This window comes from Heloderma suspectum, chromosome 1, assembly GCF_057233095.1.
Source record: "Heloderma suspectum isolate Gila_16-S chromosome 1, 16-S_ref, whole genome shotgun sequence".
NCBI classification, from domain to species: Eukaryota; Metazoa; Chordata; class Lepidosauria; order Squamata; family Helodermatidae; genus Heloderma; species Heloderma suspectum.
Window position 1 is genome coordinate 173,932,033 of NC_139458.1, and position 17,332 is coordinate 173,949,364.

The 17,332-nt window shown below is 41.1% G+C and overlaps 1 protein-coding gene across 2 annotated transcripts in view; it reads right to left on the minus strand.

The window, feature by feature from the left end:
- NEB (nebulin) overlaps nucleotides 1–17,332 on the minus strand; it is a 245,400-nt gene that overhangs the window by 64,294 nt on the left and 163,774 nt on the right. For both annotated transcript variants that reach the window (XM_084810696.1, XM_084810706.1), the window contains 11 exons: nucleotides 16,181–16,288; nucleotides 14,793–14,897; nucleotides 14,587–14,691; nucleotides 12,682–12,780; nucleotides 10,550–10,660; nucleotides 9,868–9,972; nucleotides 8,124–8,228; nucleotides 6,326–6,430; nucleotides 3,743–3,847; nucleotides 2,618–2,722; nucleotides 1,045–1,149 (listed from right to left, as the gene is read on the minus strand). In XM_084810696.1, the coding sequence (XP_084666822.1) occupies nucleotides 1,045–1,149; nucleotides 2,618–2,722; nucleotides 3,743–3,847; nucleotides 6,326–6,430; nucleotides 8,124–8,228; nucleotides 9,868–9,972; nucleotides 10,550–10,660; nucleotides 12,682–12,780; nucleotides 14,587–14,691; nucleotides 14,793–14,897; nucleotides 16,181–16,288 (1,158 nt within the window). The remainder of the gene's footprint in view (nucleotides 1–1,044; nucleotides 1,150–2,617; nucleotides 2,723–3,742; nucleotides 3,848–6,325; nucleotides 6,431–8,123; nucleotides 8,229–9,867; nucleotides 9,973–10,549; nucleotides 10,661–12,681; nucleotides 12,781–14,586; nucleotides 14,692–14,792; nucleotides 14,898–16,180; nucleotides 16,289–17,332) is intronic.

Below are 17,332 nucleotides of genomic sequence, written 5' to 3' on the forward strand. Positions count from 1 at the left end.
ATCCCAGGGTATTCAATGGAGATTATTCTCAGGTATATGAGCATACGATTGCAACATAAAAAGTGTTGACTTGGTTTGTGCAACATAACAACCAACCATGGCTGATCACCCATGGTGGGTTGCTGTGTTGTGCGAACCCGGCACAGTTTCTGCAGGGTGGCTTATTGTTCATGAACAAGCCATCCTGAGAACCCATTGCTTGTTTTAGGGCCGTTGATACCCAGGGCAGCTTGCTGTGTTGTCCATACCTGGTAGGGTGACTTCGTCATGGGTTGTTGGGAATGGCTATAAGGCTGGCTGGCAGAGCAGCAAAAACTGATGTAGGGACTGAGGAAATGAGAAGATCTGCCACAAAAGTGTCTTGGATATATGCCAGAGCCAGCAGGAGGACTGAGGGGGAATGCGGAGGGAAACAAGCCACAGCAAGCCCAATCATCTGTTGGGTTAGCAAGCAAAAAACCAATCCATGGTGGCTTATTCCCAGGGTGGCTTAGCGTGATGTGCAAACCCTTTCAGAGAACACTTCAAATCTAGTAGTGTGTTAGATTTAAACACAAGATGTCTGACATTATCCCTTATTTATAGAAAGGCTATGACAACTTGTGTAAGTAGCACCTTCAAAAACAGATGGCACAGTAGACTTTTATTAAAGTTGAGGCCCAATTTACTGGGAATTTCATTTGTGCATACTTAGTTGAAAGTAATGTGTACTTGTGCGTTTCTCCCATTCATTTCAATGAGCCACTCCCAGACAGCTGTGCCTTTGTACTCTATATGTCACCAGGGTGCTTATCTTTTACTTTTGAGGTCAGCTGGAAATTCAGCCAAATTCTCATATTTCAGTTCACTGTGGATAGTTACATAGCAATGAGTAAATCTTATTTTTTGTGAGTATAACATGAATTGATTTCTAAACATTGCTCAAACCTCTATATAAATATATCTGCCTGCAAAGTGTTACCACTAATAGATACCTAGTTTAATCTGTGGGGTGAGGGAAGGGGACACCCTTTTTGAGCTGACAGGAACAAAAAACACACATACCGGACTGTACAGTGTCTTATTCTTTTCTGCAAGAGCAAGATCAGGAGTATCCCATGCGTAACAGCCAATGCCTCTGAGCCATGTTAAGTCTTCCTTATATTTAACCTGTAAAAGCAAAATAATAAGAGCAAGGTTTACAACACAATTTCAGGAGAGCAGAAAACCTCAAGAGTGTGTGTGTGTAAATCATGATCCCAAGTATACTTATTCAGAGGCAACAGCCATTGCTGTCAACAGAATAAAGTTCCAGGTAAATGTGCAAACTGACATCTCCAATCCACATAGTCCTATTAAGCTCAATGACTGAAGTCTTAGTGAAACAAGATGAAACTGCTAATGTGTGCGGTTTCCAATTAATTAATTGTGAATGTGAGCACTCCTGCCAATACCAACGACATTAGAATAGTGAATACCTGAAATATCTACCTTACAAATTAAATGGGGGAGGGGGGAATGAGAGGACCTACTGACGATCAGAGGTACATCAGTGTATGAAAACAGAGGTTGGATCAGTGTTTAAAGTATGTGCCATTACAATATTTGCCTTTTAGAACACATTGGCTTTTCAAAGCTGTAACAAATCATAAAGACAAAAGCATCACTTGGAAAACCAAGAAAGGTGTAAAGACAATGGGGCTTTCATGCTTACCCATTTCTGCTGCAGTGGCTTGCACATACATTCCAAAAGGCTACTCCTGAGGGTTGGGGAACCCTCTGGAATAGCATGGGATGTGTGGTGTTGGAGCCTTCAGTTGGTCAAAGGGATCAGAACTTAGGGACTTCCTTTGCACAAGTAAAAGTGCCTTCTGCTTGAGGAAAAAAGCTATCTAGATCCCACTAAACCAGGGGTAGGGAACTTTGGGGGGCCTGTGGTCACATATGGCAATTTGAGAAACTGTCCTGGGCACCACCACAAAATGGGTGCTGCAGATGAAAGTGTTGACCTGCAGCCACCTGCCGTCTTCATTTCCTAAGAATGTCTCTGAGCCCCATATGTGTCCCAGAGGCATTCATGAGGAAAGAAGATGGGAGCAGCTAGAGCCCCCCTTGCTTTGAAGTGATCCAAGCTGCCGGTAAGAAACTTTGTTATTTAATAAAAATAAAAAGGAGGAGGGGCAGGGCACCTTGGTTGGTGCCAAAAAAGGTGTCAAAGGGTGCACTGGTGCTCATGGGTGCTGCGTTGCCTACTCCTGTACTAAACATATAGTCCCATTGTGTGTGTGGACATCCGTTCATGCAACATTGGATTTCACTCACTATTTTCACTAATTTTGGCCAGCTGTTGTGATAGATACATGATATGTAGTGTTAAACAAGCAAAATTATTAATTGCTCTTAGCTGCTCGTCATGATATTGCTTAATGTTCATGTTATAATTGGGTTCTAAGACCAGAAACAGGATGCAGTATACCTCCCCTTGGGACCCCTAAAAGTCTTTACTTCCCTCAGCAAGGGATGAGATTACTTCAGAAGCTCCTGTTATGTGAAGTACCCTAGATGCCCTCAAGTAACTATTGTTTTGGAAGGCTTGTCAACATGCAATGTCCAGATGTCAGGATTAATTCATACTCACGTCACTGACTGCATCGGTGACTGCACGATGGTGGAAGTGGTCTGGCCGGTCTGGGATAGATCTCCAGAATCCTAATTGGCTCATGTACTTTTCTTTATATTTCACCTACAAAAAGAATGTTTAAAAAACTCCTTAAATTCATATGAAATTAATGAAAAATACAATACACTATCTGACATGATTATGCATACTTAAGTGTTTGCTCAGAAGTAAGTCTCAAAACTCTCAATGGAGCTTGCTGCCTAGTAAGTGCATTTAAGATTGCAGCCAGTATGTCATTTTTAATGAGAATGTTCTAGCACAGCTGTGCCACCTTATGTCAAGAACAGGGCTTGTTATGCAGGAAAAGTGCAGGTGAGTGGGAGAAACTGGGGAGACCAAGAGACACAGGGGAAAGACCTTGGAGCTGCCAACATGGCAGAAGCCCATGTAGAGGGCAGGACAGGCCTAGAACAGGAAGTGAAGAGAAACAAATGCTACAAAAGTGAAAAGGGGAGATGGAGTTGCTGGTGTGTGGCGTGACCAAGAAATAGCTGAGCCTTTGTGTGAGCAGCAGATGTCAAGTAGGCAATTAAGCTGCTATGGGCTTACCCCTATTTTGAAGTCATCTCTGTTTTCTTTCTGGGGTGGGGAATCACTTCCATGAGAAGTATGGCCCTGGGCAACATAGCTGTACTTACTTTATATGGGGAAAGGACAGGATGTACAAGAACTTCATTTCTGTGTGCAAATCATTCGAACAAGTGCCATTTGCAACACAGAACATGTGCACATTTTCAGAGAAAATGTTCGCACATTTACTGACTTGTGAACCTGTTTGGAAAATACGCATTTTCACACCTTAGTGAAGTGGGGGTAAGTGTGCATTTTTCCCAGTCGAAAAAAAGGCACTCGTGTTGGGGAATACAAATGAGGTAAACCAAGCATTGAGGAGGAATTTAGAGAAACTTGACAAGCTCAGACATCATGCGTTGGCCCATCCTGAGGAAAGGGTGGGTAAACAAGTCTAAGTAGTGCCCATATAAATAAAGAAGTCACACCAGTTTTGTATATAAGTAATGTAACACACATCTATTGTAATGTATAGTTATGAAGGACAGCATACTCAAGAAACCATGTACGTACTTTGCTGATATCATCAGTGACCTTACGATGATACACAATATCCAAGGCATCTTTCACTGTGTGGTATTTACCCTTTGTTCGTTCAAAGGTTTCTTTGTAGCGCAGCTGATAAAAAGGAGAGCAGGTAGGAAGGCATCAGTTTCAAAATGTGTTATATATTGTTAATAAAACATTGTTTAGCCCCAAATCACCTTCAGAACTACTGGACTGCCAAAAAAACACTGAGTGGAATTCAATAAGTCCTTCTGCTAACGGAACTGCTTCCATCAGCGAAACAAGGAGGGAGCAATTCCTTCCTCCCCCTGCAGCCCCCACACACACTCAAAATATGTTCCATAAGGTTGGGGAACCCTCTGGAGAAGACAGGGAAGGCACAGGGGGTGTAAGGGGGAGGAGAAGAAGAGAAAGTTCCATTGTGTGTGTGGATGTCCATATGTGTGACATTGGATTTTACTCATTATTTTCACTCATTTTGGTCAGCTGTTGCAATAGACAGATGATAGACAGAAATCTCAGCATGAACATAATAGTAACAAGTCCACTTATTTATATTCTGACAGCTGTGTAATCCTAGTTTCCTACATCATTAACGTGGTCCTTCCTATAAATGTAAATTACCCCCATCCCCTGTCTAAATAGAACTTCCATTGATTTAATTTTTGATTATGGACACCTCAGCATCAGAATTATAGTAATCCTCCATTATATTTCAAAAAGACAGAATCTATGGCAAAAATACACATTATCCAACTTTTATCATTTTCTGCTTTCGCTCTCTGCTGCCAGCACAGCCATACTAGCAAGCAGTGCCCCATGAACATAAATATGCTTTTGTATGTAAACATACATAGCTTGGATATCCTTTTTTGGTTATTCCAATATATACAAGACTGCACAGTAAATGGAAATTCAATTCATACCAATGTCAAATCAAGGAAACTATCTCTCACTATGATTATGTGAAAGTGTGTGATTGTCAGAGACTAGCACCTCTGTCCCAGATACATTGATTTATGCTTCCTCTCTCCAGGAACAACTCCATTACAATGGCCACCTGTTATAAAACTATGAGTAGTTGCCAAAGGTCTTCTGTCTAAGGGCACTGGCCCTTTCTATTCCTTTACATTTTCAAAATCATCAAGATATTAGTATACTCCACACAGAACTACAGGGATAAGTAGGGTATAATCTAAATCAGGGGTGGGAAACCTGCAGCTCTCCAGAAGTTGTTGTATTCCAACTCCCATCAGCCCCAACCAACATGGCCAATGGTCAGGGATGATGGGAGTTGCAGTCTGAAAATATCTAGAGGGCCACAAGTTCCCCACCTCTGATCTAAATAAATAAACAATTTTATCAGGAAGAATTCCCAATGTTTGGGGTAAAATTTAACTTTCAAGTTCAGCTCACTTAGAATAATTACATCCTTCATGGGAAAATAAGAAAAGCCATGCTGATCACACCAGAGGACTCTCTAGTCCAGCATTCTCTTCCCACAGTGGTCAGCCAAATACCCAGTGGGAAGCCCACAAGCAGGCATGTGTCAGAATTGATTCTGAGTGTATGGAGATAGTTAGCAGTTCAGACTCAGAAGGGGAGCAGCCAGAACCGGGGAAGGCATCTTCCCGAGCGAGTTCAGATATGGATAGACGTGCTTCTCAGGATGCTAACACTCAGATGGCTGGGCCTGGAGCCCCCCCACTTCCCTCCTCCATGAGAGCCCAGGAGGAGGAGGAGGAGGGGAGTGTGGGGTGTGACCTGAAGGATGTTAGACTGTGGCGCAGAGCAAAGAGGGGAAAGTTAGAGGCAGAGCTCAGACGGTCAACCCAGTTGGCAATGCATGAGGGTTGATGTAGGGGTGCATCACTGGAAGGGAGGGGCATCCCTCCCTACATTATTCTAGCCAGCAAGTTCTTGTTTCAAACTGCTGGCAATGTTGTAGCTCCCATTTGGATTCCCTGTTGTCATTTGTAAATGTATGAAGTAGCTGTATTCCTTTGTAGCCTGAGAGTCTTCGAGGATTTGCATCTATGTTGAAAGTGAATTAAAGGCATGAGACTGAAGCCTCTCTTCTTGTGAGTGTGCATGAGGAAGGAGGGGGTCAAGGGAACGTGACAGCATGAATGCAATAGCATGCTCCTGCTCATGTTCCTCAGCAATTGGCCTTAAGAGGCCTATGATACTGGAGGTAAAATACTGCCATTATGATTAAATATGGTAGGTATATACAGCCATTGATAGCCTTATCCTCCATTAATTGGTCAACAATTAAAACCCTATTTAAAGCCATCTAATTTGGAGGCCATCACTACATCTTGTTGTAGTATGCACTGTGTGAAGAACTGCTTCCTTTTATCTGTCCTGAATCTCTGACTGTTCAGCTTCATGGGATGACCCATTGGGTTCTAGTATTATATACCATGCATAATTTTATATATCCCAATCATGTTCCCCCTTATTCACCCTTTTCCTAAACTAAAAAGCCACCAAATTATAGGGGACTTGCTCCAGCTCCTTTATCATTCAGCTCATTACTTCCTACAATCAGATATGGACCACATGACATTTTTGTCAGATACTTACATCACTAGCATTCAGGTAGGACTTCTTAGCCCTGATGAGGATTGGCGTGTCAGGGACAGTTACATACTTGTGCTTCAGCTTATCATACAGGGCTTTGTATTTTTTCTAAATAAAGTAGTGGAAAAAGGAAGAAAAAAATCAATATAGTTAATGTCAAGGTACTCACATTATGCAACATGAACCTCATGCAACCTGGCACTTAAAAGGCACTGTTAAGTCCTAGTTAATTAATGCCAGAATCTAAATTAACTCACATAGAAGGATTTCTTCGGTGGCTTGTTTTTCATTCTATGTACACTACACCATTAAATCCAACTAGAAGCCTACTATCAATAGTTTAAATAGTAAATTCCAGCACACACTGGCCTAGTCCTCATGGTGTCTAATCAACAGACAAAGGAAGACACTCTGTCTCCTTTCCCCGTATGCCTCTCCGTCCTCCATGGTGCATACTCTCTCTTTCTCTCCATCCACCTTTTGTCCTGTTTGTATTTCTCTCACTCATGCCATGCCCTCCTCTCTGCTACATGTGCTCATGCCACCTCTGCATGTCTCTCTCTCTCTCTCTCTCTCTCAATCTTGCTGACCCTGTGTGTTCTAGATAACAGTATGCCACAGGTCTTTATCTCCCTCTTGTGCCTCACCACCACCATCTTCCAAGAGTGATGCATCTGGTGAGGTTTCACCAGGGCCTGTCCCAGTCATTTTGCTGCCTGACACAGAACAGCAAACAACACCCTCACCCTCCAGTCAAGGTGAATAGTACTCAAGGCTGATCAAGTTGTTATGGCACCTGAGGGAGAAAATTGCAGAAGAGCCTGCCCACTCCCTGGCAGTAAAAATACAATAATAAGAAATAACCATCAATTCGCTAGCCTTTCATGTCACTCAAAATCAGCTGCATGAGGCAGCTACCTTAATGATAGGGCCAGCCCTGCCACAATAAAAGATGTCTGTAATTCTGCACACATCCCATTAGTATAAAGCATGTTTTGTATACTACAGATTCACAGGTGGAGGCAGAATTTTTTTTAAAAATCATGCAGTTCTATACTGAAAAATGCATTAAATGAGGTACTGAGCAATAATAGCCCAAAGAAATCAAACTATACTGTGAACTCTCAAGCATACCTTCCTTTTGTAAAATGGAACAAATATATGTCCGGTCTTAAGAGCCAGTTCCTATATATTGTCTTTCCCCAAGAAGGAAAGGGGGAGGTGGCTTTAGTGAGAATCTCAAAGACAGTTCAGTTAACAAAGCTGGTAGACCTGCACATAGTTAAGCATACTGTATATCAACCTTCCCCAACCTGGTGCCCTCCAGATGTGTTGGACTACAATTCCTGTCATCCGCAACCAGCTTGTACCATGCCCATGCTGGTTGGGGATGATGTAGTCCAACACATCTAGAGGGCGCCAGTGTAGGGATGGGTGCTGTATATGAAAAAATATGGTAGTGCAAGAGTGAGGGAAGCATTGCTAATTCCGTAACCATGACATCACTAGTGGTGTTTTCAATATGACTAACTAAAGCAATTCTGAGTTCTTATTTCTTAAAGCAAATCAAAGCCTACAGTGGCTAGTGTGTAGAGCTGATTTTAAAATGCCCGTGTTCCATTTTCTCCCCCACATGAACACCATTTGCACATGGCACAACTGAAGAAGAAAAGACTTCTTCAGAGAGGCTTTTCTGGATCACGGGTGAAAATGATCCAAAGGCCTATCTTTCTTCAGGAACGACTAGGTGCACGTCTCACTCTAAACAGCACTGAATAGTAGTGAAAGTGGTTAGTTTTACCTCACTGGAAAAGTCCTTCACATGCTTAGCAAGTTTCAAGGCGGGTGTCTGATCTCCGGCGTGGTGATGGGGTCTTTCCTTAGAGGCAAGTTCAACATACAAGTACTGTAGAAAAGGAAAAGATGTACAATGTCAGATATGTTTCAGACATATAAAAGACCTCATACTAAAAACTTTCAGTGCTTCACCCACTGATTTTTGCATACTGAGTCAGTTCACTGGTTCATCTAGTTTAGTATATCTACTCTGACTGGCAACACTGCTCCAAGATCTCAGGAAGATTTTTCCCAGCTATGCTAGCTGAGGTCCTTTAATCAGTGATACCAGGGATTGAACCTGGGGCCTTTTGCAATAAATGCGCTCTACTATCAAGATAAACAGCAGCAGCACCCCCACCCTCAGATTTAATGGCAGGAATATTTTTGACAGCATCTATGTAGTTAAAGCCAATTAAAAAGCCATAAAACGTTACAAAAGCTAAAATGTCACACAGCCCGTGCCCATTATAGCATAACTCTGGCCACCAAAAGCCAGCCCAACTCTTAGTCATAAAATGCTTCCAAAAATTATCAGATGAGTATCTAGGTCAGGGATGGGCAACATGCCATGGCAGTATGCCATGGCAGTGGTAACAACAACAACAAAAACTGGCATAGAAACAAGCTGAATTTGTCCTTAGTAAGCCTCTGTAATGGTTTGCTGCTGAATTTCAGAAACAGGCCAGCATTTTTTATTTTTTCCCCCCCACTTTGTTTGGGGGTCGATGGGGCAGGGAGCAGTGGACTCCACACTGGGGGTCACTGAGGAGTGCATGCAGCCTGCAAACCGTGTGTTGCCTACCCCTGATTTAGGCGGAGGTAAATCTCTCCATGTACATGCTTGATGCCCTAACTTGATGGTGTACTAATAGTATTTTGTAAAGAGAATGCTTCCGGTGAATCCAAACGATTGTAATGGAGAGTAAGAAAGAAGTTTAGTGTCTTTATGGACTGGGCTCAAGCCATCATCAAAACAAAGAGTTCTGGCTTCTAGCATGAAAAGATATATTTGAGTATCCAAAGAGTAGATACAAAGACCGGGGGTTGGAATGAAAACAAAGAGAATTCCTGGAGGTGGAGCGGAACCTGAAGAATTCACTAGTCTCACTGCACATTTACAAAGCACAGGAAATAACTGGCCATTGTAATTTGCACAATTACAAAGCACATATCAATGTCAGGAGGAAGAGTTCTTAATATATCCTTTTTGATGTTCTGAGCAGCAAATCCAACTGCGGTAACTACTACCACAATCACATGACACAATCTCAAGCAGCACAACCTTACAAAAGGAAGATTACATGCAGGCAAGTCACATCATCTGGCACGTTTATCATCAGTTAAAAAGCCCTATTACTTCGACACCATTAGAAGAAGATAGGAAAAATATGTCAAGGTTATAGGTTTGAGAGAGTTTCAGTTAAATTACAATGGAGACTTAAACACACATAGATTTCCTATTCATCTTAATTATGTTGGCAAATGTTGAAAACATTTGTTGAATATATGCAGCCAACGTGACAACAAGTTGCACACTGAATGGAGAGACAGGTGCACATGTCTTAATATCAGTTTTGGTTACCCTCCTCATACAGACCCTAAAAGGACTAGATTTCTTGAAAATAATTTAGAAAGCATTATGTATAATTGAATTAGAATTCCATGCATGCAATTTAACTTCAGTTCTGCTGACAAAAGGTTCTTACCTGACTCTGTAGTTTTTGCCCTCTTTTGGCCCTATTAAAATCTGGTGTATCAAGGATCGATGTGTACTTGGTCTTTTGTTCTCTGCCTACAGCTCTGTATACAAGCTGGAAGGAGAAACAACAATGAAAACGCCATGTCTTCCATGACAAATCTTAGAAAAAGTGTAACTAATGCATTAGAAGAGGAAAATGCAAAATAGTTAATCAATTGCCAGAGAGCATAATACAGTCTGATGTGATTATTTGAAAGTCAAACCTCATCACAAATCTATCTAACTGCTAGCAAAAAATAAGCCTATCACAACCCATTGATAGATAGTAAGGTAAGGTGATTAGAAGGCTTGGGACTCGGCACCTAATTTCTGCATTCTCTGAAGAGTCTGGGAATCATTTCATGCACTACTGTGAGAACCAGCCCAAGTTTGTGACCAAGATGTCAATCTCAACACAGTTGGCTGTGTGGTTGTGAAATCAATTTAGGCAAAAGATTTTGTCTGGCATGAACCTTAACAATTATCTACTTGAGAACAGTAACCCCTTCCATTGGGCCCCCTTTCCTCAACCCTCAGTCCACTCCATCTCAGTTGCAGCATTGACCTGTAAAAGCATGCTTAAGCTCCCTGTAAATTCCTCTTCAATTTAAAATGTTTTTATTGCAGACATTAAAAAACACCAAACTCACTTCACTCAAATGGGTCTTTAGCTCCTGGATGTTCCTGTACACAGGAGTGTCCAGAACCACATGATATTTATCTCGTATCTTCTTTGCAGAATCGGTATAAACATAATTAGACTGAAAAAGAAAGTACTTGTGTCAAAAAAGGCCCATTCTCTATTAGATCCAACAATACAACAGAAAAGTGAAACCCAATAAAGAAAGCTAACATAATAACAGCTCCTAACTTTGACATCACATCAATCTTTGAGGCTTATAATTTAGCAGCACAGCTTAAAATATCGCCATTAGTTGTTTTGTCAATGGGCTACAAGATTCTTTCAGCTTCATTCAGATAGCTGCTTCTCCAAGTGATGGTAGAGCTACAAACAGTAAGAGTTCAGGGAAAGTATTTTAAGGAAGAGGTACTAACCAGGACATGGGTTTGAAAGGTTTGAAACTAACATCGCTAATTTGACTCCATGGTTGCTGAGGAACGTATAAATGGATCAAGAGGATTGGTGTAATAGCAGCAATCAGCCCAGGACTCGGCACAGATTGTGTGCGGATCACAGATGTTATATTCACTGATTCCACATACTTGTTACTTGCAAAAGATAGCGGCTGGGTGACAGATGTGCATGGGAACCCCTTAAATACTTTTAATTGGATAAAGAGGAGATAATATTTTGGATGGAGGAACCAGATTCAACTCCGCTCAGGTATGCCGCTCACTGGGTGGTCATATTACCTCTCATTTTAACCTATCTCCCAGAGTTGAGATAAATAAACAAGAATTGTAAAGCACTTCATTCACTGAAAAGTGAGTGCCACAAATATTATTGATACTAATAACATTTGCTCAGCTATGACAGCAGCATAAGAACATTGGAAGCTGCCTTCTACTGATTCAGACCATTGGTCCTTCTACCCTAGGACTCTCAACACTAATTGACAGTGGCTTTCAGGGTTTCAGGCAGGAGTTTCTCCAGCCTTGCATGGAGATGCTGGGGATTAAACTTGGGAGCTCCTGCATGCAAAGCAGGTGCTCTACCACTGAGCCATGGCCCTTTCCCACCAACAATCAGCTTTTCAGAAATACCTCTCGACAGTACACACTAATGACCTGATTCTAAATGTTTGCAGATTCTAAAGTTGCAGATTAGAAGAGGACACATTATAACATTATGCCAGCATTGCAAAACTTTACTCCTGAATGCATTTATTTAATCTACTTGCAGACCATTTGACTATATCTACAATACATGTAGAAGCGGTCTGAAAGCAAGAGAGAACTGTGCAAATACTTAGGAACGGGATGTTAATATTGCCTAGGCAACTAGATTTTTATCAAGAAAATACAGGAAGGACACTGATCACTCAATTTAGTGTATCGGATTTTGAGGGAAACATTATCTGAAACATTATCAGAAGGGGCTTGGTTGCAAGAGAAAGGGAAATGCTCTTTGCAAACCTAATGGTATGTTCAATTAAATTGACAGCACAATGCTTGAAGTGGGATGAGATGCCATCCTGCTTCATTTCAGGTGGACCTATAACCGTTTACTGCTTTTCAGCCGAACATAACTGAATCTGGTCAAACTATTCCCAATTCCTTTTTCTCTCCCACTAGGAAATCATCTCAGTTCCTTCAAACCATTACACTTCTTCTTTCCCTCCCACTTTGGGTACTGCACAGCATCATGGAGACTTCTCCATAAATAATGCACAATTACTACTAATGACCATTATGACAAAGATTGTGTGCTGTAATGGAACAAAGTGACCCAACATGTGTATCCTGCCATCCAGTGATGGGTTCTCAGTTGCAACCATGGTTTTTCACAACGTATCTAATTACATATACTGTTAAAGGTTTTAGAAAGAAATGACCAGGTCTGATCTCATGCTCAGCATACTGCGGTTCACAGTACTGATGGGAAAGGTCCCTACTGTTTTAAGGCTGTTTTACTTCATTTTGTTGTGATTTTAACTTTTTTTGTAAGCTGCTCTGGGCACCTGTTGATCAAACCAATAAATATATAATACAAAAATACTGACAATTGTGCCAGTTCCATCTTGATTTTTCCATGGACATAATTAAAGAGTGTAGAAATCATCCAAACTAGATGGCATTGGCTATGGAAAAAGAAACATACCCAGAGTTTGCGTAAATGCCGAGCACGGACCATATCAGGAGTATCATACAGGAAGCAGCCCAGGCCTCTCAGCCACTGTAGATCGCTTTTATATTTAACCTGCCAAACAATAATAGGCTTTTAATATAGCTGTCCTACATTATATCTGTTAAAACAATCGGCAAGCATATAATGTATTATGATCATATGCTTTTGAATTCTGCAGCGATTTAAAAATAAGAAATATGACAAACAAAATATTATAAAGCATCTGGACCGCAAAGCTAGAGGAAAAGAAGCGTAGAGAATCTAGGATACAAAGCCTAGAGAAAACGATGATTAAGGCAGAGGGGTGATATCAACAGTGTTTCACCCTAACCATGGTAGACCAGATGAGACGCTATGGGCAAGACCCACTTCCTCCGACTAACACAGCTCTCAATGCAGAGAATAAGTGGCTGTGCACTGGGGCTCTGGAGAGGAGTGTGAGGTGTGGAATGGTCCCCTGTTCACAGTAATGGCCAGGCTTCCTACAGTGCACCCTGCACAATATGTGCCCAGCTGAGAGTCCGGGTGTGCGCGTAGGGGAGGTGTCAGCAGACTCCGTATGGGGATCCCCTCCTGCACCAGAAGTACGGCCATTGCAGGGGACGGATTGCACAGAACGATTTTGAAATTACACACAGATGGATTTAAGTTAGGCATTAGGGTGATGTTCCTGATGATGACGCATTTCAGCGATGAATAAACTGCCTATCGATCTTGTGCAGTCCCCCATCCTGGGATTTTTCAGGATTGGTCAGGCATCTGTAAGACGTGTGTCAGGTTTAGGATATCCTGCTCTGGAGCACAGGGTTGGGCTAGCTCCCTTTATACTCTGTGAACCCACTACTGCAAATAAAAAAAAATCAGATGATTGCAACAGTTCATGAAGAGAAAAATCTGCATCTGGTTACAATTTTTTTCGTGACAGAATTTGGCAAGTCACAAATAACAGAGAGCAAGGAGACAGTGTAAAAATGGTCCGTCAAGTGTCCATAGGAACAGGTAGATAAGGACTAGGAATCATCAGACATGAAGGTAGTACAGAGGATGTGGGGTTTTTTGTTTGTTTTTTAATCTTCTTTCCCCTTGCTTCGCATCCCTAGAAACACCATCCAGAATCCATTCTGGATCCTGGGCCCTTTTAGAAGAATATTTTATGCTTTTCTCCATCCCTTTTGGGATATAAACATTGCCTTCTATTTTTTTTTTTTAAAAAAAAACCCGTAAGCTAGGAATTCTAGGAGCTACAAAGCCATTCTATTGGTCCATGAGAACACCAAACTCAGCAGTTCTATTGGTCCATTAGAATACCAAATGTTAGAATCCCAATATAATGGGCTAACCAATCTGCTTAGGTTAGATGTGTTAAATCTCTTCCAGCCCAAGGGCAAAATTCAATTTTGGAGAAGCTCTGGGGGGCTGCATTCCACCGATGAGTGAAGCTAAAGGCAAACGGATGGGGTCAAAAACAAATAAAAAGAAAAATATCAGCATATTTTTGTTTAAAGCTCTTCTTGCCAACAACTAAACCTTATGAGGGGCATTTCAACTTTTTAGAATGGGGGAAAGCTGGGCAAAAGCTGGGAAATAACCAAACAATTGGTGGTTTGAGAAAGGGGGTGGGGCCAAGGAAAGGGGCGGGGCCAGGGAAAGGGGCAGGGCCACCTGGGGAACTTTGGAGAGCCAGATTGGGAGGCCAGGACAGCTGGATTTGGCCCCCAGGCTATCTCACCTCTGCCTTAGACCCATATAGTTCCATAAAGTGTTAACTGAGAAAGTAAATCCTGGCATATATATGTGTGGAATAGTACAGAAATATGCAAGAGTTGAATCCAGCCACTTATACTAAATACAGGGCATCATTTTAAAACAGCTGCTCACATCACTTGTGATGTCTCCAACGTAACGGCTGTGCATTGTCTGAGGAGTATACGGCAAGGATATCAAGTGTCCCTGCATCTTGAAGAAGTCAGTCTTGTAGATCAGCTGAGATACAAAAAGAGGAAGGGGATTAGAGGGTGGGTTTTTTTTTTCATCACATCAATTATTACCAAAATTTCATTTTTTATTGAATAAAAGAGGCATACATCACTGAAGGATTCTTGGTTCGTTTTCACTTGGCGGATTTCTGGCGTATCAGGTGTGGTATGTATCTTATCCTTATTTTTGTGATATGCCTCCCGATACAATCTCTGTCATAAAAGAGAAAGCATCACGCATGTATTTAAGCCAATAAAACAAAGACACCCAAATTGTCTTCGTCTAGAGTTCCATGCACGCTCTGCACTTAAAAAATCCTCATTTGTTGCAGCAGATAGAACCCGCCTATGGACACTAAGTAATGTGCACATCACTTAACTCCCTCCATTTAAATGAAGGTTGCAGGGAAGGGGACTTTGTATGCATTTTTATGGGACTCTCATGCCTGGAACACATTGCTTCATTATAGCCGACGCTGCGGCAGAAAGCAATTCATTATTCCTGTCTTGTATGCTCTTAGTCATCCACGCGGATAAAAACAGGGAGAGGAAATAATTTTCTTTTCTAGCAGTAAGACTTCGTATACACACAGTTTTATGCACAGGTAGGATTCCACAGACCCAATAACAAATATTTATAATTACAGGAGAGTGCAGGTGTCATTGCTTAAAAATGCAGACTTTGAAATCATTAACTTTTCCAGTATTGGACCTAAGTGTTCATCAAGACTTTTTATGGGAGATGGAGTTACTAGTGTCCTAGAAAATCATACCATAATGAGTTGCCTAAGAGTCCAACAGTAATCTTAGATAATTTTACATAAATCTTAGATAATTTTACATAGTCAAGTATCAGGTTATCTGCAGGATCACCTCCTCCCTTATGTGCCTGCATGGACCTTAAGATCATCCTCAGCGGTTCTTTTCCATGAGCCCCTGCCAAAAAAGTGAGGCGGGTGGCTACTAGGAAGAGAAGCTTCCCAGCTATGGAATGAGCTCCCTAGTGAAGTTCGCCTGGCACCTACATTGTATTCCTTCTGGCACCAAGTGAAGACCTTTTTATTTACCCAGGCATTTTAGCTTTCTAGTTTTTTAGCTTGCTGTTTTAAATCTGTATTTTAAATCTCTGCATTGCTGGTTAGGGATGGGTGGAATGCTTACCCCGTTCCGGGTGGGGGGTCCGCAGGCAGGGGGGAGGTGATCTGTTCCTCCCCCCCGGAATCCATCCAGGCCAAGAATCCAGCCTTATTGGGGTCCGTGGCAGATTTCTCCCCCATCCCTAATTGCTGCTAGGTTTTTTTCTGGTTTTTTTCATGGTTGTATTGTTATATTGTGGTTTTAATGCTTTTATATTTTATTGTTTTACTGTGTGTTTTGGTTTTAATTTTTGTGAACTGCCCAGAGAGCTTTGGCTAGTGGGTGGTATAGAAATAAACAAACAAACAAACAAATAAATATCATATAAATGGCAATTTCTATAAATAATATTGCATTACCTCATTGAGAATTTTATTGACTTTTCTTGTAGTTACAAACGGAACAGCTTTGGGTCCAAAATTGTAACCTTTGGCTTTGAGATGTTCATAGACTTCCTTATATTTCAGCTGAAAAATAAATTAATACATAAATTTCAGTTTTTCATGTCTTGTAAGAAACAATCACACTTTATAATAGAACCTAAACTGAAAAGAATTTGTCTTTTAACGCGCGCGTGCACACACACACACACACACACTCTACTTTAAAGGTATCTGGGGTTGAAGTGAGAAAACTCTGTCCTATTTGTTGATCCCACCCCTGTTTCCTTTGATTATCTTATTAACACCCCCAATAACTTGTGGTTTTATTACATTTTTCTGTTTCTATAAAATAGTAAATTATTTATGTACAGTAATATAGTAATAAAAGGAAGATACCAGGGAGTAAGTTTGGGTAATTTATATAGGAACAGAGCAGAAAGACTTCACTTTTTTCATGTATATTTGTAATGAAATACAACTGTCACTGACATCCTAAATATATGACTTAAAGTAGAAAGACTTTTCCCAACTTAGCACAAGTCCTCACATGAGAAAAAAAAAGAACTGAGATCCAGTGGTATTCTTCTGCAAAAGGCAATTTTTTGCACAAGGTTTTGCACGATGTCTCAAGATGCATGCTCGCACAAGTTACTGTGTAAGGTTTTGCACAACATTTGCTAACGTAAGCTGTTGCACAGACTCTTTCACAAGGTCTTCCACAACCTCTCAAGATTTATGTTTGTGCTAAGTCCATCTTTGGCAAAGCCTCTGCTAGTTTTTGCCCAACAGCCTGCAGAAGAGTGCCACAAGAATTTATTGTCCTGGTGTATCTCTGGACTGAACACATTGGGAGCCCAAGTAAGAAGAGGATACAGGGTCTTTTCAAGAGAGTTTTCTCTTCGCAATACATATCGTAAATACATTATTTTTTTAACTGATTTATCTCATGACAATATAGATGCTTCACTGAAATGTCCCGAAATATTTATTTGTGTACTGTATCTTAAAAATACAAAGCATGATCCAGCCCACATTAAGAATTTAATAATGTAAGAAATTAAGAATTTTCAAGTAGTATTGATTTTAGTGAAAGTCAAGAATAAGCATGTGCTTAAAAATCTCCCATTG